The 21,712-nt window shown below is 37.9% G+C and overlaps 1 protein-coding gene across 1 annotated transcript; it reads left to right on the plus strand.

The window, feature by feature from the left end:
• Window positions 1–3,901: 3,901 nt before the first annotated feature.
• Window positions 3,902–7,847, plus strand: LOC128310764 (zinc finger BED domain-containing protein 4-like). The gene is made up of 3 exons (XM_053047480.1): window positions 3,902–4,011; window positions 4,073–4,204; window positions 5,150–7,847. Exon 3 carries the CDS (start codon window positions 5,150–5,152, stop codon window positions 7,043–7,045), a length of 1,896 nt encoding a protein of 631 aa, XP_052903440.1. The 5' UTR covers window positions 3,902–4,011; window positions 4,073–4,204; the 3' UTR covers window positions 7,046–7,847.
• Window positions 7,848–21,712: the final 13,865 nt, after the last annotated feature.

Genomic DNA, 21,712 nt, shown 5'->3' on the forward strand with positions numbered 1-21,712 from the left:
CATCAGGAGCTATTAACACACTATACGCAAGAACAGTGCATCCAATCAAGTCGGGTATGGAAATACAAGAGAAATGTTATAGAAAATTGCATTAACACACACAACACTAGCGAAAGGTAGACAACCATTAGGCTCTGTATCATTCTTGCTTTAATACGTACGGCGGGATTGTATTCTAGACAGCGTTAGTCATTTTTCTTCTCTGAACTTTAATCCTTTCGCCCTACGAATCATATAACAAATCTACCGTTACACACTGTATTATCGAAATGCAAGCTAGCATACAAATGTGATTGTTTTTATTTCCTTCTTTTTTGTTTGTTAATTTATTTCGGCAAAGCCAATGGTCGGGAACATTCGTTTCATTCGAATCGTGAACGGTCGTTGCGTAAGACAGTGCATCCATGAAACATAGTTTTGTATTTTTAATTGCAAGCCACTATTTTAGTACGAAAAAGACCAAATCTGACAAGTTTGGGGTAATAAATAATGCCCCCCCCCCACACACACACATATATATATGTCTCTCTGACAAGTGTGATGTAAATATTGATTTCTAAAGTGGGCTTGTATTGGGTAAAATTAGCCCGGTAACATTAGGGGAAACAGCAACACATGAGCAAAGAGGATAGAGAGACAATTTTTGTGAAAAGTATTTTTCGAGGGCCTTCAATAAATTGGACTTTATAGATTGTAAAGAAATGCATTACTTATTAGCATTAATATGCAACGGTTTTTTTGTTTTAGTAATTTTTAACGAGAAAAATTCAAAACATGCAACGCCTAGAGGATTGATTGGATCATCTCGGGTACGTTTTAACGTATTATTTTATTTCATGTATTTCAATTGACAGTTATTATACGATAATAAAAGCGACGCATTAAAAGAATATGGCAACATTATGTAAAATCCACCATAAAATGCAATGTGCATCAGTTGAAAAGTCGAATTGTAATTGAAAAAGAAAATAACAAAATTTCATCCATACAAGACAGAGATAACATGCTAGACAAAAAGAAACGCAAGTGTAAAAAGAAAAACAACAAACAAAATCGAACAAGAACGATTCTTTGAAATATAGATAATTAAATTGAATTGATGTTTTTACTTTTCTTAATTTTTAGTAGTATTAACTTGAATCGTGTAAGTATAACCATTTTTAATACGGCATGGAAACCCGAAATTAATCTAATTCAAATAATTTATCTAATAAATTTATTAATTTGACCAATACGGACTGACTATGCAACTACGGGTAAATAAAGTCACTGAAATCCAGAAGACAATTAAAATTGATCTTCAAAATAATAGAAACATGAACACTTTTCTCAAATAAGCAGCTCTTCGCATTTCTCACGACATTCTTCTTGGGAAAATGCGAAAGTTATGCGCTCCTGACATTTTGATATCATCTTATCTGCTGGATCGTACCAACCAGGTGGACCGGCCTTTCACGTTCCGTATTGTAACAACTTATTTCCTCTACTTTTCCTGATCTACGTGAATGATTTTATGTCGATCCAGCCTGTAGAATCATATTTGATGTAAGCTTATGACATAAAAATCTTTATCGTTGTCAAAGATGCACTCTCCGTGACTCCAACAGTTTCTTACGCTGTTTGGTGATTGGTGTGTCAGACAACTCGCAAAGCAACAACTCCGCAAGTTGTGTGCGGCCAAATGCCAAACCATCTCTTTCAGTAGAGCCCGGCACCCGATCAGACACAGCTCTGTCATCGCCAACATTACGCTGACATGCGTATCGTGCATCCGTGATCTTGTAGTCCTGTTGGATGATAAACTCATGTTTCATGATCATGTTGAAAGCGTCATTACCAGAGGAAACCAGGCTCCAGGACTCATGATGAAAATGTGCAGTGAATTCCGGGGTCCTATTTGCCTGAAAACTGTTTTTGCGCCATTGAACGCACGGTATTGGAATATTGCTGTGTAGTTTGGTGCCCCCTTTCGGTGTGCGCCACCACCCGCCTGGAAAGCAGTTATCGCAGGTTCACGCGATTCACTTTACGTCTTCTGCCGTAGACAAATCGTGCATTGCCTGAATACCATCAACGGTGTCTTCTGCATGTTCTGCAGTTATTAGGCACTAGATGCAAAAATGCGCGACGCATCTTACTTTTCCGGCTGCTTCGGGGAGAAATCGACGCTCCTGCAGTCCTCACTAATGTGAACCTGGTAGCACCGAATAGGTCACTTCGGTCGAGTTTTTGTTTTTGTTATGAGCGTACTAGGACCAGTTATGGACAAAGTAAGCCGTTACAGCAGATGTGTCGTGAATTATATGTTGTCACAGATGTTTTCGATTCTAATTTGTCTACGTCGTTATTTAAAGAGCGTCTTCGATTCCGTACAGTCTAGTATTTAAGTACTCTTTAATAATTTTGTATAGACTTATACAATTACAATTCATGAGGTATTTTGTGTTTTGTATTAGTTAATATTTCATTACGAGCACAAATTTATTCCAACATTTCTAGCAACACTTTAGTTCAAGTCGAACATTTTAGCTATAACAGCAACAATGCTTGTTAAGCGCTAGGATGCTGGCTGGTCCGATTAATAGTCAATTGATTATGTGACAATCGCATTACGTAAGAAATCTAGTAGGCAAACATGAACTATTATGCTGTTTAGCCAAATATAAGTATAGCTAATTAGAGTAGAACCATAGCTTTAGTGCACGATTTGAATAAATGTAGCATGATCCAAACTTGTCCCAACCAAGGATCTTATGCTTCGCTCACTCGCCACCGTCCACAAACTGTTCGCAAAAAAGGAAATACAGGCAGTTCCCGAGATACGCTATTACAGCGGACCGCTAAAATCCGGGAATACTCGGCGAATCTCGATTTTCCACGTAACTCGAATCCTGTTGCAATTTTCTCAATACTTCAAAGCCACTGAGTCGTCTTCCTTCTCTGCACTTAATTCATTCAGCAAATGAGGCGACAATTTGAAAGAATACGTTAAAATAAAATAAAAACACTTGTTTTATTAACAGGAAGGTATTTTCGACCAATTTTTCACTTTTTTGCTTAAATTTTGTGCTATAAACTAACTCAACTATCAAATTTTCAAAAGCCGCATATCTCCGAATCCGCGTATAAAAGGAACCGCGTATGTCTGGGACAGTCTATACGTAATTCGCCGTTGCGCTGTAAATAAATATGCGAAATCAATTAAAAGAAAAAAATGCTAAAGGTAGGGCGAGAATTGTACTAGATGGTGGAGTTACATGTGGTTGTTTACTGGTGGAAGATTTTTCACTTGCAATTTCGATCCTAGAACCAGTGTTCCGTTTCACTAATTTCACCGGAAATAGAATACATGGCTGCTTATTACCACTCGACCTGGCCACACTATAGGCAGATTGAAGTTTCGTCCTTTTATTTGTTCCTCTCTGCTTTAGTCATTCGATCCTAAATTCCTACAATAACTAATTCGGATACTGATGCCACTCATCTGGTTCTCAACCGCCTGCTTAAATGGCAGTCAACTCATCAGATCTGCTCATCTCATCAGTTGCCCCCTCGAGAACCACGTTGTCTCTTTGAAAGCGGCAGAGCAAAAGAGAGATCCGAATCAGCTGTATGCGTGAAAAGTATAGCAAACGAATCAGGCTATCGTGAGAGAAGCTGCATTTGTAAAAGAGAGATGATTCAGAGAATCAACTGCCTGTGTAAAACGTATGGCAAACGAATCAGACTAACTCACGTGAAAGGTTGCCCGTTTACACGCACACCGAAACGCTTGAGTGCTGTACACACAGTAGATCTGCTGGTGTGTAAAAATAAATCCATTGCTTGACGAAAGTGTGTGCGTGCAAGAAATTGTACAGCTACACTGTACCTCCAAACGGCACACAGTACTGTTGCTTATCCGAGAGGACGGTGGCATTTTGCACGATTCATAATAAAACGTAAAACAAACCGAGAACTACCACAATCTATGAAAAGGTTTGCGGAATAAAGTGAAAATTCCTCTGACGGGTGAGTTTCGCACTAATCTATTCTACTTTGACTAAGGTTAGTAATTTGTTCAACAATTTAGATTTGTGCATCATTGGCGACTGCATTAGCGGTAGTTGGGCGGCTCATTCTACGATACAATTTCTACATTCGGTTGTTACTGCGATTGTCTCGTTGGCTAAAGTTGTGCTATCTAAATCATCTCTTAGACAAGGTAAGTGAAGATGTAGTTGCAGGGTTTGCGATAGCAATTAAGCTTCTTGTGGCATATTCGGTGACCATTGTTTTGATGAGCATAGCAACTGGAAGCCGCCCGCAAAACAAAATCAAGCGAAATTTGGTACAGGTGTCGAGGGTATGGAAACTTCCGTTTTACTTTCCGTGTGCATATTTTGGTTTCTCTTTTCCTCGAACGGGTAATAGAAATACGATCCGTCTGTATTTGACATAGGGTTCTATAATACTTGTTATTTGTTTTTTTTGTGTGAGTTTTGACTTTTCTGTCGCTAGCCTTTCATACCTATTGGCAACTCGAGCTAATTAGAATTTAATCATGGGAAAACACAACTCATGATAATCATTGCTAGTGTTGGGTAAATGTGATTCCTATTCATGAATCGAAAGATTTTTTGAGCCAAATGAAGGATCCTGAATATTCTAAGATTTGCGAGTCATCAAAAATGAACGACAGTAAGATTAATGGTTGATACGCTCTGGTCCACTATCAATTTGAGCACCGGAACCCAATTTTGGGTGATGCTAATGGTTAACGCTTATTACCCAAAATCGAGTGATGTGCTGTACAAACCAAGCCCCAGCGGCCCCACGACTGCGATTTTTGATGCTGTGTTGAACGTGTTAATCAAAGCTGTCAAATTTGAGGAAGTTTGAAAATCCACTGTTTTATAAAATTAGTCACGTGGCAGGGTAGTTTATTGACAATCGGCCGAAGTATTGTTAAAGGAAAAGCTATAAGTTCTTAAATATCGATGGCGTAACAGCCTGCTAGGTCCCTTCGCGTAAACACAAACGATCCGTTTAAAAATGGAATTCAGAACACATGCCAAACGAAAAGAATTGCATCACAAAACTCTGGACATATTTGCCATAATGAATAAATTTTCTGTATATTTTTTCTTTTTTTCACATGCAACTACAGATGAGTGACACTTGGCAACATTTTGTCGATTATGGTAAGGCAGGAAAATGCCGCTATTGTCCAAAGATGATCGCGATTGCAAATAGATCAACCTCAAATTTAAGGCGACATATCAAATCCAAGCATCCTTCCATTACACTCAAAAAAGCTGAACCAACGAGGACTTCACCTTCAACATCAAGAGCCGTTGAACAAACTGAATCTGAACCAGATGTTTCTATGAATCTGAACTACAATACTGTAAATTTGCCCAGCGTTATTGCCGAACCATTAACGGCAAAGAAAGCAAGTCAATTGGATGAAGCCTTGCTGGAAACAATTTGCCACGAGTGCCTTCCGTTTGACATAGTAGAAGGAGATACATTTAAGGAATTTATCCGTTTGCTTAATCCCAGCTACGAACTACCAAGCCGTAAAACTTTATCGAACGGATTGCTCTTAGAAAATTATGTAGGAGTGTTAGATACGGTGACATCATGTGTGTTTAAAACAAAGTCCGTAGCTTTAACATTAGAAAGTTGGACAAATTATAATAATACAAGTTATACAGCAGTAACAGCTCACTACATAAACGATGATTTTGAATTATGCTCTAATTTGTTGCAGTGCTTCGAAATTTCAAACCACTGTACGAGTCACGATATAGCAGATTGGTTGAAAAGGGTGATGAAAATTTTCGAAATTGACCATAAAGTTCAGGCATTTGTTACAGATAATTCGGCCAACATGAAGGCTGCAATAGAGGAGATAAATGTTTCGCATCTTCCGTGCTTTGCACACACATTGAACCACATTATTCAAAAGGCTATCGAAACTTCTATAATCGGCACGGTCGACGAAATTAGGCAGATTGTCAAATTTTTTAAAGAAAACAGCAGTGCAGGACAAAAATTTGTTGAAACACAAAATAAACTAAATCTTCCAAATTTGAAATTGAAACAAAACGTTGCCACCAGATGGAATTCAACGTTTGACATGATTGAACGATTTCATAAAAATAAAACCCCGATACTGACATGCTTAGATATCATGAATGTAAAAAATAATTTAACCAACAACGATTGGACAATTATGGAACAGAGTATGCAAGTTCTGTCGAATTTTGATCACGCCACCAAAGTGCTATTGGCGGAAAAATCTGCCATTTTGTCACAGATAGGGCTTCTGACACACATACTTTTAAAAAAAATTAAAATGCTTTCAGATGGTGGTATGGAACCCTCAGTGAGAAAACTTAGGTCATCTTTAGTCGAAGGGCTTTCAGATAGTGGTAAGCCTTACATTCAAAATCAATTAGTGTGCAGGGCTATGATTCTAGATCCCAGGATTAAAGGTCATGTCTTTGAAAATGATGTGCAACTTTATGATGAAACGTATAAAAGTATAATTGAAACGATTATACCTTTAAAAATTCAAGCTACTTCAACACTTGAGTCATTTAAACCAAATTCGTTTGCGAGCCTTAACCATCAGACGTTATTTGATGACTTTGCAACAAGTATCAGATGCGCTCAAAGCAGAACACCTGAATTAGAAGCAAAATTGGAACTCGATGAGTACTTGAGAATGAACTGCATTGAATTAAGCGAAGATCCATTTCTATGGTGGAAAACTAATGAAACCAAATTCCCGGCATTGTTTCAAGTAGTTCAAAATATATTGTACATACCTGCCACGTCAGTTCCATGTGAACGCATCTTTTCCAAAGCTGGGCAAATATATTGCGACAAACGGTCGAAACTCTCGCCCAACCGCATGTCAGAAGTCCTGTTCTTACAACATAACAGCGTACAAACAGCTTATGACGATGATGATGATGATAATAATGATGATCAGTCCCACCTCATACCACAGCAATGGGTTGAGAGGAACGGATTTACCTATGACGCATTATAAAATAAAAAGTGTCCTATCGAAATGTAACGCCTATAATTATATAAACAAGTTAAAAGTTTAGGAAAATCCAATAAGTAGTTGTCTGACAAACATTGCCCCATAATAATTTCTTAATGACCTCAAGGGTGGTAAATTCCCAATACATTTAACATAATTTACAAGCATTAAATAATATCTTATCACTTACTATTTCAGTTCCTAATAACAATCTACAAAGGCAAATTTAGTAAGAAAATTATGTAATATGATATGTACACAGGATTGCTATTGCGATATATAAGGTTCGGAAGATGTGTAAGCAAGTATAAACAAATGTAAAATAATATAACTATAGTGAGGTACTCTTCTATAGAAACGTGAGAAATAGAAATCAGTAAATGTTCATTAGTTTTATGATCTTGTATTGTATCAATCCCGGTATGCCAGGAATGAGCTAAATTGAATTTAGAACATGCCTTCCGAACTATTCTATTTACTTCAGCTCAGTTGGGGCCGGCAATAACAAGAAAAGTCGTCGTGCTTATAAACAAACAAAAATATTATAGAAACAGTTAATCTTTAACGTTCTTGGTACAGCTATATTCTTAGGATTTTTTACATTACAGAAAAAAATATTATAAATCGTTTAATAGTGGAGAAATAATAAGGAAATGCGAGCAATTAAATTTAATTGACATAACCTTACCTTACTTTCCTTATTTGTCCATCGTTTCCTACTCTCCTACTTTCTATCATTATACTTTAGTTTTTAAGTTAGTTTTGTACATTCTATGGGAAAACAAATATAGTTAAACATATAAATAAACAAATTACAAAGATTCACATCTCGCGTCTGCAGATGGTTTTCGATGTGTCGAATATTTGGGAGTATTAAATCCCTTTTTTAATTTTGTCTAGATATTTAAGTCTTGAACTCTAGAAGACGATTATGTCAGTAGAGATGGAGTGATGACGTTGATGTGTCCGCCAAAAAGTTCAGGATATTGATCCGTGAGCAGGTTTGACTGCAACGGGTAACACTCTAAAGCTAGGTAAGTAAGTATCATGAGTGTTATTTTTGTGTTATACGTGGAATTTTCTCCTTTTAATCCAATTCAATTCTCCTTAAACTGGATTATCATGCGATACCTCCAATTTCTTGGAGACTTCATTCCAGTACGAGTTTGAACATTCTGCGATTTTCACTGATTTTAATCAATAGCTCGTTAGAAATGTAACGCAAATCTAACAGCTCTTCAGTTCATTTAAATTATTAACCATTTACCGACATTTTTAACGCACAACCTCAAATATTTCCTCGTGGTTTACTTTTGAATGCCAGTCCAAAAATGTATTTCTAATTTTTCAAATACAGTAAAGTGGGCAATTAGTTATCATCCGCCTTTGTTTACAGTATATTCATTGTATGTCCATAAATATTAAATATTCGTAGTTTGGCTTTTGAATTGTTCTTCTTTTAGATAAAATATAATATAAGCGCATATAATCAATATAATTTTAATTTATGGCGTCTAGAAAATGATTTTACATTCAAAATATTTGCTCACATTTGAAAACTAGAGCTCAAATTCAGCAGATGAGATAAATAATCAGAGCAAAACACAGGAGAAATGGAGATGAAACAATTACTTTAGGGATTTGTTTGTTCAGGGTCAATGTCTACTTCGATGGATTTAGAGTTGATGGATGGGTTGATTACGATCGATGGCAGACAGTTGTGTTGATTGTAGTGCAATAGTGAAGCTCACCTTATTTTTCTTACTTACCTTCTTACCTTAGAAAAACGTTATTCTGTGGACAATGGTACAGAACCAAAACAAGCAAGTAATATTTTGTTTCATTGTGTTTTGTTTTGTAATTATTGTCAATTAATTGCAATCATTCAGAAAGTAAACAGTGCATCAAATTGAATCAATGGTCATAAATTAAATATTTTGAACAATAAATTTCATCATTTGAGATTGTTGAATTGGCATAGGCCAACAGTTCAACTCCGATTTGCAAGGATTTCATTCTTTCGCTGTCGTACTAGAGGCTTTCGTCAAAGATAAACAATTACGAACGACCAGCAGCTCCACGCTGAAATAAATACGGGTTTTTATGTTGTTATGCTTCCTCTGTTCTCGGTAACTCTAGTACGATTGTAGGAACTCGCTTGGACATAAATCTACAGGATTTCCAACAAATTCCTGTACTATGTCGCATTTACGTGTTTGACCAGGTGGTGGTGTTTTGAGTTATTTCGAAATTTTTACGAACTAACTGATATCTTTTTCTAGAACGAAAGGTGAAAGTATTTTTTTGATCATGTATTTGAAGCGGTTAACCTTTTGTATGATATTAAATATGTGTACATTTCAAATCGCGTGTAGAATTGCTTTCATTTAATAAATGGGTAATAGGTATTAAAATTAATATACTTAAAAAAGACAGTAATGAGAAGAAGAAGAGCAAACTTAAATAATGAATTGTTTTCCAGTTTTGTTACTATAATAATGCTCCTTGGATGGCTCCTTCTCCATGGTAAGCGGTTCAATAGTGCTTGTAGTGATCACGGTCCGATCGGGGCGACCAGACGCCGGTCGATGAACTGATGGTCATCGCTGTACCTCTCGTCTACAGCGTTCATCGCCATCAAGGCTTGCATGGCTGATAAAGCATATTCGTCTTTGTCATTCTTTTTGCAGCTGAGACTCTCCGAGTAACGAGAGGCCGCTTATGCTAGAACACAAGAATACACAAGTAAGGCGTGAGGTTTTCAACGATTTAGCAGATGTGTTGAGCGAAACAGAAATTACTTGTCTACACTTGTCATCGTAAATCATTTACCATTCGCAAACGGTCGTCCGGTCATTTGGAATTCGTCTCGGGATCGCACCTTTCTAAAGCTTCAGTCTCACACTTGACTATCGTTCGCACCATGATTACCCTGACGCCGGTATGTGTCAGATGTTGTTCCAAGATCTCACTGTTTTTTTCTCAAAAGCACAACGATCTTTAGTAGAACTAGAAACGAACAGATAAATTACTCGAGATTCCATTACGATTTACAGGTTACACAGCATTTACAGGCGGCAGCAGGATACAACAGCGTGCAATAGGCGTACTTGCCTGATAAGGACGGGTTGCAATGGAAGAGTCAACATGAAAGGGAAATCTTCGGTAGTATATTTATTGTAATGGCATTTTAATAGCTTCCCAACACATGGTTAACCGCACGAAACAGTACAATGTTCCAATATGTCTCTCATTGAACAATGCTGCAAATTTTATTATTATATACTTTCATTGAAACATACATATTTTTGTACCCTTGCTTTTGTAACAACGCACGATTATCCTATTACGGATTGCATCGGTGAAATTTAATGCAACGCTATTTAACCCTTCGCACGATATGAAATTTGATTTCGTAAAACGATTAAATGTTCCAGCAGTCGCTGCTCTTGTACATGATATCTACAATGAACCGAACGCAAATTCGTTAACCAATTAGGTTTTGCAATATTCAGTAATGAACAGATTCAGTTATATTTAGTACTCAACTGCACAATTTCGTCGAAATCGACAGAAAAGAATCCTCGGTCCTTTCGTGTGAAAACCGGCGCTGCTACCAATAGGCCACCGGATCGCGCCAAAAGAAAGAGAGACGGTCAAATAGGGAAATTATGAAAAATCGGTCGATTTAATTCACCACCATATAAACCATATAAAAAGGATAATTCTTAACATTTGAACGCGATCTTCTCAAAATAAGTGCCTCTGTGTGCTCGGTCGTGCGCTGTTTCAACATGAACTAAAAATTTAAAAAATCCTTATGATCCTACTAGCGTAATACATGAGATATTTTGCCTTAAAAAAAACTTCAAAAATAACCTACCTTTAGAGTTCCTACCTGTATTTGTATCAAAAGTATGCAGAGACATGCAAACCCTAAAATGAGTTTTAAAGTATATTTGTCACAAAACAATTGAAAATTTGATTTGCAAATAAAATACAATGCTATCAACAATTTTTTAATAATGTTTTATGTACCGTTTGGCAAACTAGTGCGTATATTTTCTAGTATGGCGTGAGTGCTAATGTATGCTGCAAACTCATTGATACTATTGCACATTTCAGTGTAAAATAGGTTTAATTACCAAAGCTTACCAATCTAGACAGTGTGTGACTTCTTTCACCCTGCATCTTGCCGACAATGCACTTCTGCACAGCATAGAGTATCGAATCGGCAACAAAAACAAAAAAAGCAACGTATAGGAAATTTAAATAAAATCAATCGTATTACGCTGATTATGCACTCGACCGTGCTACCCCTTACTGTATTCTGGGGATACTTTTGGTCAGAAGCCGTACAAATGAGACCGATGCAATTTTCTTTCTTGCAACCGGACAAAACGAGCGGCTCCGGGTGGACCAGCGCCACCAATTGCCGTTTTAAATGAGCCCGTAAATCACTTTCGTTTCAATCGAAATGGAAATCGCTTGGACGGTAGTGGCAGTGGTGCTAGAAATTTCCTCTTGCCAGCCCATTACTATTAGCCCATATCTTCCTGGCTGTTTTCTTTCGTGCCTGTTTCAACTGCACTTCAATGCAGGGTACTGGTGTTATTTATGAGTGTGTCATTCTCTTATGCACTCGCAGAAAGAATCGCCGGACGGAAAAAGGGAGGAAAAGCTCCCAATGAGTTCTGGTACAAAACGCCGATACATGGCAATGCATCGTACGCCATTTAGGAAGCTACAGGTTGTGGCGAGTTTTGGTCACGAAACACGGCATAAAGCATCCAGCAAAGGCCCGCCAGCCATTGAACCATCAGACACGGTGGATGGTTTTGTGTAGTGTGACTTTCGCTTTTCTTCGGCCTGAAATGAATATGATTTTTATTAGAATCCAACGAAATCGACACTACTGTTCCAGCGCTATTGTGAGCGCTTGAATAGAGCACAAGCAGTTCCCCGATCGTCTCTTTTACCACCGTGGTACAGTCATTCATTGGTTTTCCTTTTTTATTTCGTCGTTAAGTCGCCCACACCCCACTGAGCCGGGCGTTGGTTGGTCGGGAGGGATGCTTTTGAGATCTGCGGAAGTTATCGAAGGAAAAGTGTTTGCAAAGGTGGCGCAGCAAAAACGCGAACCACCATTTGTTGGGGCTATTGACGCAAAGCGATGTTGACGCGCGACATCTCGCGCTGGAGGCAGCGAGAACAGGAAAAAATGGTTTGTCATCTGAACGCGTAGGCGCTTTCCGCGGTTTCAAGTGGGACAGGTTTCTTGCCAACTGCGGCCTGTCACCTTCGAGTCTATCAATCAATGCGCTAACGCATGACTACAGATTACCTTTCATCGCAACTGCTCTTGGTGACGATCCTTGTGATTCGGGTTGAAGGCTGCGGCCACCATTCTACGGATGAGTTAGGAAACAAAGAAGATAATTAAGAAATTTCGAAGATTTTTTCCGTTCTGTGTAGTAAAAATAGGTATATTATTCAAAAACATCCCAAATTACGTAAAATATTTGTTTTTGTAATATGAGTTTGAGTTGAAATTTTTAGCCAATAATATTTTATTTTCTAAGTAGCCAAGGACAAAGTTTCTTCAGCACATGATACGCAATTCTTACTTCAGCGCGCCATGAGTAACTGGAAAACAGCTTAAGTGAAGGTAAAAACACTCCAAAGTGCAAAATGCTCAATGGACGACAGCATGAACCTTGATGGAGAGCTGGAAGTGTTTTGTTTCGTCATACTTTATTGTCTGCTGCTTCATGAACCTTATTTGATCCATAGTTTTAAAAAATGCTTGCTTTTTCCTTCGTGTTTGTATGTTTTATTTTCCTTTTCAGTAATGCTTCTCTCAATTACGTGCAACAGAGAAAGGACGATTTGTATGTTAAAAATAGAATCAATTAAGTAACACTAACTACTCGTGCCAATTATTTGGTTGTTTAAACCACATCCTCGCTTAGAGATACCGGATGGTGTCTATAGTAGACAAGATGGACAACTTGTACATTTCATTCATATGTATGCCTTTCGCGTTATACTCGAGAGCTTTCTTCACGATCCGAGAAGTTTATATTGCTTATCTAGCAAGAAAAGTCGTTCATTAGATGACCAAACAAAATGTCAAGTTTATGTCTATTTGAATACACGGAAATACATCTCACAAACAAGAAGCTATCCCTCTCACAACGTGAACTGACCTGTTAACCCCTGTAATAACACAACAAAACCATGATGTGGTTGTGCGCAAAAAGTCAATTTTACATTATTATGTCATTATTATGATTGTTGCGTGTTGTTCAACGAACTTAAATCTAATTGAACACATTAATTTGTTACTATCTAATGTTCAAATTAGTTGGCGCGATTAGCCCACTCTAACAAAAGCCTGTTTTACAAAAAAGCCTTCAAAAGCCTGCAAAAAAACCAGGTATAAATAGCTTTCAAACACACGGGGTCCTTAAAGCCTTCAGCATTGCGTGTGACAAATCCTAACATCCTATTGGCCTTGTCTACAATTGTTAAATAATAGTAATTAAAATTTAGTTTGTGATCAAGTAAGGTGCAAGTTCACGAATAATAGTGTTGCGATCTAGCTGATTACCGTCAAGACTGTACGGACATTGCATTGGATATTTTTTTAATTAAAACTAATGTAACTAGATTTATTGACGCACAACAAGACGAACACAACGGTTGGACGAACACAACGGTTGGACGAACACAACGATTGGACGAACACCATTCACAAAAAAAGTAAAAACGCCAGAAAAGTCGTTGTCAATTTTTACGCCGTTGTCAATATTTCCTCTCTGTTATGTATGATTCTAACCACTTAATAACTTCTGCAGATATTCCAAAGAGCCCTAATTTCGATAGAATCGAACACAGCTTTTAAATCAGTGCATACTGCGTCCTTACACCCTAAGTCCATAGCTTTAATAAACTCACACACAAACCGAACGAGATTCGTTGACACTGAAAGTTTAGGGACAAATCTATGTAGACGAGCAGAAACAAAGTTCTTGCAGGAAGATAATAGTGCGTCATGCAAAACTATTTCAAATATGTTGGCACCCACACAAAGGGAGGTAATTCCTCTTTAATTATTAGCATCTGATTTAGGATCAGTGTAATGTGTTGGCGTCATCCACGAATACTTCCCAATGTTTAAAAATATTGCTAACCAAACTACATTCTAATTAGACGACCCAGTTTCCAAGATCACCAGATAGTTGCGGACGATTTTCACAAAATATGTTTTGATATCAATAGTCCTTCGTGCCTAATAGGTCTAACAGGACGATAGTTGTGGCATTAGAGAGAGTTTTAATTTGTTCGATTCATCGCTTAAGCTTGAACAGCTACTCAAAGATGGAATGACCTGCACGGAACCCTAACTGTTTCGAGTTGAATAAAAATGAATTGCATGTGCAATGGTGAACTTAAAGCCCATTTGAAGCAGATGCGTCAATTTGCTTGGCAGAGTTGTATTTGGAACCGGTTGAAATACAAGCAAGTGACTTCTTGGTAATTAGAAATGTCATGATACCCGATTGTCGATTGTCGAGATCGATTGTCAATGCCAAAAGTCATCAGATTGGTCTATAAACAGCAGCAAATAACTTCCTAGTTGGATAATGCTTCATATTGGTATGATGCGTTTGAGGCTCATCTCCGTTATTTAACTCTTCGGTTAATTATTATACTGTTCAAGACTGTTCAAAGAAAAGCTCGTGAAGATAAAGACGATAGGATTACGGCTTACAAATCTAATGAATAGTTTCCAATTTGCCTCCAGAATTATTTTCCTTCTATAACAATTGCCGCATGTGATCCATCGCAGTCAATCCTCACGTCGTTGTACTTTGTGCATTACAAATAATGCTGTAAGAGTAATTGCTGCAATGGAAATCTGGATCTCAAGGTTAGCGCAATGTAATTAGCATGCATGCCGGACTGCATTTGTGCCCGATAACCATACTAGTGATCACTGCTACAATTATTCGCTTTTCGTCCACACAAGGTTACAGACATTATCATCAGCATGCAACCGGAACCGGAACGGTAATCAGGGAGTTTGATGGTGAAAAAGTTACACCATCTAGCAAACGGTACTATTGTTACCGACTGACGAAGTTTTTCGGTAAACTGGTGGTGGCTCACAAGCACAATTGCTTGTGAAACATCGTAATATGTATATACCAATGCTTGCCAACAAACAGTTACCGAGCGGCTGAGAGGCTGACAACGGTGTTTCATTCACCGCGTGAGATAACGATGCATCAAACTCCAAAACTACCAACACGGTGCGAATGTGTCATCACCATCATCAAAATTAGCAGCACAAGATGTCTGCCAGTGCAATCACATCAACTTTGCGGGAGATGTCGATGCACTCGTTTGTGCTAGCACATTACAACTAACGTAACCTTTTTGGAGTGGACACGCAACGAATGGAAAGTACCATCTTCTCTCATCAAATGCTGCTGTGTTCCCCCACTGAACGGTGCCGCTTACCGGCATACTAAGCAACACATAATTTATTCCTGGCTTATGCACCACGACACCCGCTCGATCTGCACTACCAAACCATAACCAAGTTGCTGGGAAACTACATACCTATTTGTGATGAGCCCACTCTATTATGGCTTGCATATCGTGTTTTATAGATTACTTTAATATCACGAAAATTTAGCACGCAGCGAAATAGTTCACGGGATAAAACACGTCTTGAGATTATTTTCACGTGTAGTTAGTGATGGTTGCGCACGGATTTAGTGCTGTAATGCATAAGATGAATTGCGTCCAGGTTTATGACTACATGCGTGTGTGTTTCTGACAGAGAGATTACTACAACAGTTTGGGTCAATTTTGTGTAAAGTGAACAACATGATACTTTGGGAACCACATACTAATGTTCAACCTGTAAATTGAATTTGGTATGACTTCCGAAAGTCTGAAGAAAATAACGAAAATTAACTTGATGAAATGTATTATAGAAAATATTAGAAACCATTGATTGGCCATCGATAAAACGCGTCAAACGAAGTTGGAACTCTAAAAAAGATTGCATAGTTCAGTTCAGTCCAGCAGCAGCTGGAGTCCTCTACAAGTACCTATGTATTTCATCTGCTGCTCTCACTGCTTCTTACCTCTTGTGCTTTCTTATTGAACTTGTCGATGATTGAAATAACATTAATTTCAAACTTAAAATAAAATATATGGAATTAGCAATGGAAGTACGTCAGAATATGCATGTGGCACATATAACAGATCGTGTTGATAAATCATATTGCTTTGTTGTTTATTTAGATTCTATTTATACCTTTGAATATTTTAAACTATAGACGATAAAAAGATAATTACAAATAGGACAATGGTAGTGTAATATATTTTTTTATTTATCGATAGAACAGCCGGCACGGCAAGGATTACCTATCTGGCACGTGGTAAAATGAGTCTAATAATCCAGAAATGGCAGGCATAACATAATCGTTATGGCGGTCGTTACGCCAAGAAGAGAGAGAGAGAGAGAGAGAGAGAGAGAGAGAGAGAGAGAGAGAGAGAGAGAGCAAGGAGCAAGGAAACAAGCAGACCAATATACACAATTTTCTGGTTCATCATATGTGATACACATTACTAATGCAAATACAGTGACGCAAAAAGTGTGCATCAACTATTCATTTATCTTGCGTGACCTAAACTCTCTTCTGGCCCTTCACTGTCAGCGCTTCATCGGTCAGTTAACTTGAATTCATTTCGTTCCAATCCAGACCCGTCCCTTTCATTCCCACATAAAATCGATCAGAACATTTCTAATAACGATACTTTTCCGTCGACAGGACCGAATAGAAGGTTCTTGGGATGAATGAGAAAGGGTCCAAAGTAACTAGTGGCCTACCGGAGTGTTCAATAAGATTTGATGCGCTAGTTTCCGATGCACAATGGTTTTGTAGTTCATGACGGTGGGGAACGATCAATTTTATTGCCAATTAATTTTATAACACCTCGTTCAGAGCAGTCGGTTGTTTCCGTTGTAGTACTTGTATGTAATCATAAATAAAGGCAAGTTTTCGAAGTTTTAGATCAAGTCGCAAAAAGTTTAACAAATCATCAGTGTTAGTAAAAGTAAAGAAAACAATAGCTCCATCTATAAACTAACTTCCCCAACAATTAATTTCTATTGGATGCTTCCATATCCATACCATTTTCATACGTCTGCCAATTGTATCATAATGGAACTGACATCTTTATTATGTAAATCCTTTATCCAACAGTTGTGATGCGGTGAACGCACTATTTAAAAAAAACACTAAAATGTCTGATTTGGTAATGCGTCTGTTTTTATTGGCCAAGCTGAAGTGGTACAGGGGAGACTAAGAGATCGACCACGAAGACGGCTATCATGTGTGTTTGCTAATTGGACAGCAATGGACCCGAACCTGCCTATATCTTAATGTCATTATCGATGGATTTCAAAGTAGCTTCAACCTTGGCTTAGGTTTAAGCTCATTAAGAATCTATTATATCGAAAAGAAACAAGCTTACACGCGAGATCGGATCTTCGTACGAATCAAGTTGGTTGAAGGCGTGTGTCACTGTCGAATATGTGTGATACATTTGAATGGCGTGTGTAAATGAATGCTGTGCCTTAAATTGATTCGTGTGATGATTGATTGCTGCTAACTTTAGATGCCATTTGGCAAGATTAACGAATATGGTGCATTCTTGTAATTTCTTTGTTTTGCACATTTAAACAATTTCCGTACGTTGCCCGCTTGCGCGCTAGCATTGTTGAGCGAGTTTTAGCACATACGTGAATTAAACAAGCTTTGCACAGGTGACCCCAGCATCGGCACAGTTTCCTCAATTGCGCAAATATACTTTTCCTGCCGCATTATGTCGTAATAGGGTCATGTTTGAACATTTTTCATGCTTTACTTTCTGTGCAAGTATGCTGCAGTGAGAATGAGGTAGAGAAAATTCCTCCGCAGAAAGGCAAAATGCTATTGAAAGCGTACATCGTCAGTCGATCTGGCAATGGTACCGGTGCACGGCGTCGAATTGAGACCAGTGCAAGCGACTCCCTCAACGAATCCAGCCCAAACCCCGCTTTCCGGGTGCTCCCACAACAATAGCTGCTGCTGCTGCTAACACCAATAGCATCGGATTATGAAGAGGGTGACGATATAATAGCCTGGAAGTGAAGAAAATGTGCCTTTGAAGCGAATGAATACTGGGGATCTGATTTTGTTTCGATACACCGACACATTCGACGACGACCTGATTGCGGTAACGAAAGATGTTGATGAGGGCCTATTTCCCTGGCTGCGTCCCATCGCAGGCACAATTCCCTTGCACTTTTTTTGCTAGCCAGCCTGGTTTCTGATAAAGATCGGCTTAACATGGTGAGAAAATGCATCCGGTGGTGTTGTTTCCTCTTCTCAGCCATATTGATGTAGTTAACGTTCCGACGAATTGTTTATTATTCTTCTCACACTATCACTTATTTGTGATAGATGAGTACATTTTATGCTCAAATTTTACACAACGCTTCATGTGGCTTCCGTAGTTAAAAACATCATGCCTAATGTGACAGTTTATTATGTAGTAAACATTTAAAAATTGCAACTACTATTGCAAGTATGCTGTACATTCTCGAACGAAAGATAAACTTCTTGCAGCAGTTTTAAAAACCTTGTTAAAATTTACACACATATTTTAGACTTCTTAAACCGCTACAAAATTTTGTATTAGTAAATGAAAATATTGCAATAGAAAGAGAAAGTAGTCCTATTGTCAGCTATTTCATGTGAATGAATTAATGATACAAGTAACTTAACTAATTGATTGAAGAAAATAGAAAATAGAAGATACATTAATAAAATAATTCCATAAATAATTAATATGCACTGAAATACGTCCTCTTTATTACAGTTATCGAAATTTTTCGGTAGTACATATTAGTCTGAGAATTCACAACAAAGTCGACATTTCGAAATAAATATTATCTCAATCAATCAGACGATGGACGTATTCAGCATTTATTCATTGGAGAATATATTAGGTTTTATATAAATACCTAGTTGCTAATCATCTATGATTCATTGCATATTTGCTAAGGCATCGGTGCAAGTAAACTATAGATAAATATAGAATAAGAATAGATAAATTAAAATTAAGATGCCTCCTACATTAAGATTAAGACGGTGATGGACTCCTTACGAAATTTAAGATGCCTCAAACTTTTTTAAGCAAAATCGAAAATATTTTATTGTTGCAATATTTGAAATAACCGGCCGTCAAAATTTGGAAAGGAGAATAAAATTTATCAAGTTCCAACTTTAATTATAATTCTTCTTAATTTGATTAATTTATTATTCATTTCTATGGTCGCACCAATACCCTTTGACTTGCATTTCTACTACTTCATACATACATGTCTTCACTTCTATCACTGCTTATTTGTGATTAGATTAACGTAATTTATCTTTTTCATATTTGAAAATATTTTTTAAATGTATTTTAAAACATTTATAATTCATCCTACAAGTTTATTTGGATTTGAACACCCACGTTACAATAAAACATGTATGAATTTAAACTTTTTTTTTATCCACGATCGGATTTTGTTCAATATAATTAATTTCTTTTGCATATTTTGATTTGAATTAACAACGGTTGAAAATTAGGTCTCGTCAATGCAGTGATACTCCTGGCATTGAAACAATGAATTTGACTGCGGTAAACAAGTTTCACTTGTGCTTAGAGAGCATATTTCCTCGACAACTGATGGCAAGGATCACAGGCTTCCATTACAAACAGAATATGGGAGAAAAAATAAACTAAAGAGGCAGCCAGTCGCCAGTTGACTCGTTATTGGGAAGCGGCGTGCACAGGCGGTCTGTAATATCCGGTGCAGGGAAATCACATTCACACTCTTCTGACCTCAAGTAAACATGGAACAGCGCGAGGGGGATGGCTAGAACAAATGTAACATGATCAAGTCACATACGGTGCAGAGGAGGTCTGATCCCGACCCAACAACAGCGGTGTACGAATCGATATACGTTTATAGCGATAGCTGATGCACACAATGTCACCGGAAAGAGTGAGAAGTAGTGGGTTGCTTCTTGAGTCAAGCCGGTACAAATATTGTGTCGAAAAATGCCATCGTCATCAAAGTGTTGCGTTATGTTTCTTTTTGCTACCCAGCAACCAGGAATGTGCGATAGTGTCGATCGCAGCAATATTAGGCCGCGGTTGTACTTTCGTTACTGTCGCGATCGGAAGCAGCCAGAACCATGCCGCTTGGTTGTGAGTTGTCACGTCAGTTTGCTTTTTGATCTCATGGTGTTCGTTAGTCAAGTGGTTGCATTAGAAAAATGTGGATTTATGAAGTGTTGATTTGCTCGTGGTGACTCTGGTTAAATACTTGTTTTTTCTTTGCATAAGCTAAGACATATTCTGATAAATCCAAACACACCTATGTCCAGTCCATGTGTGAGTATACACCTTTTTTATATTATCAATACATCATTGCTACCTTATGTAAGAAAGGGTATCTTTACACCGCATTGTTATAGAACAGACCATGTGACAAGTTACCATTACCTGTTTCACAAATTAGCAAAACATTTTGTGACAGAAAAGCTTAATTTTGTGCCTCATATCAAACATTGTTAAACATAGTACAATGCTACAATTTGCACTAACAGTACAAACCTTTTCCTAAAGATTTAATAAATCGGTAGCACCGGCAAATTGAATGAGGCCAAATCAATATTTGTTCAATCCGTCTCATTCCTTCATAGAAAAAAACCATCACACAACCGGATGGTTCCGCACGGGAAGATCGGGCATGGTGCACGAATATTATTTTTACTTTCGTCAATTTTGCAGCGGTGCTTCCACAAGGTGATTTCCGGCATTTGGCCCAAATTTGCCCAACCGCATATCGCGCAAGGCTCACGAAATAGGTCGTTTCCCGCGTGAGGAAATTGCGAAAACGTAAACCTATTTTTCTCGCAAGGGTTGCCCTTAAGCATCCCCTCCATCCAGTTGCAAACAACGTCCGATGGGTAGTCAATGATGGTTTCCCCAGTGGATTCGACAAGAGCTGCAGGTGACGGACTGGAGAATTTATTTTCCTAGCAAGAAACCAATTTTGAACATTTGCCAAGTGTGGCCGTTGGTTGTGGGTAAGCTGATAGGAGAAGAAATAATAGCAAACGAGATAAAACGTGGCGTTAAGTTAAAGAAATGTATTTAAATTACCCACGGGTTGGAAATAAACACCAGTGTAGCAAGTGGAGCTAAAGCGAAAGCGTAACAACGACGGAAGCTGACACCGGTCGACATAAGAAACCGTATTAAATGAAGTTCACGATTAACTTAGGCACTTGGGTATGCTTTAATGTCTTCATTGCAAAATGAAATCTGTGGTTCAAAATATGAAACCGATTGAAGCGTTTAGTTTTCAAAACGGTTTAAAATCGATTAGAAAACATAAGTTTATCCACCAGCTGGAATTTTGTGCAAGTACAGAGTACTCGCAGTATCAAATGGTGTACAACACTGGGTTTTGTTTGAGTTTTATGCCACGAGCTATGGCTTCAACAATTAAGAGTTTTGTTGACATACAGTATAAAAAGTTTA

The sequence above is a fragment of the Anopheles moucheti genome, chromosome 2, assembly GCF_943734755.1.
Source record: "Anopheles moucheti chromosome 2, idAnoMoucSN_F20_07, whole genome shotgun sequence".
Classification (NCBI taxonomy): domain Eukaryota; kingdom Metazoa; phylum Arthropoda; class Insecta; order Diptera; family Culicidae; genus Anopheles; species Anopheles moucheti.

Excerpts from the sequence above, each read along its gene's own strand:
- LOC128310764 (XM_053047480.1), top strand. The coding sequence starts at position 5,150 with ATGAGTGACACTTGGCAACATTTTGTCGATTATGGTAAGGCAGGAAAA.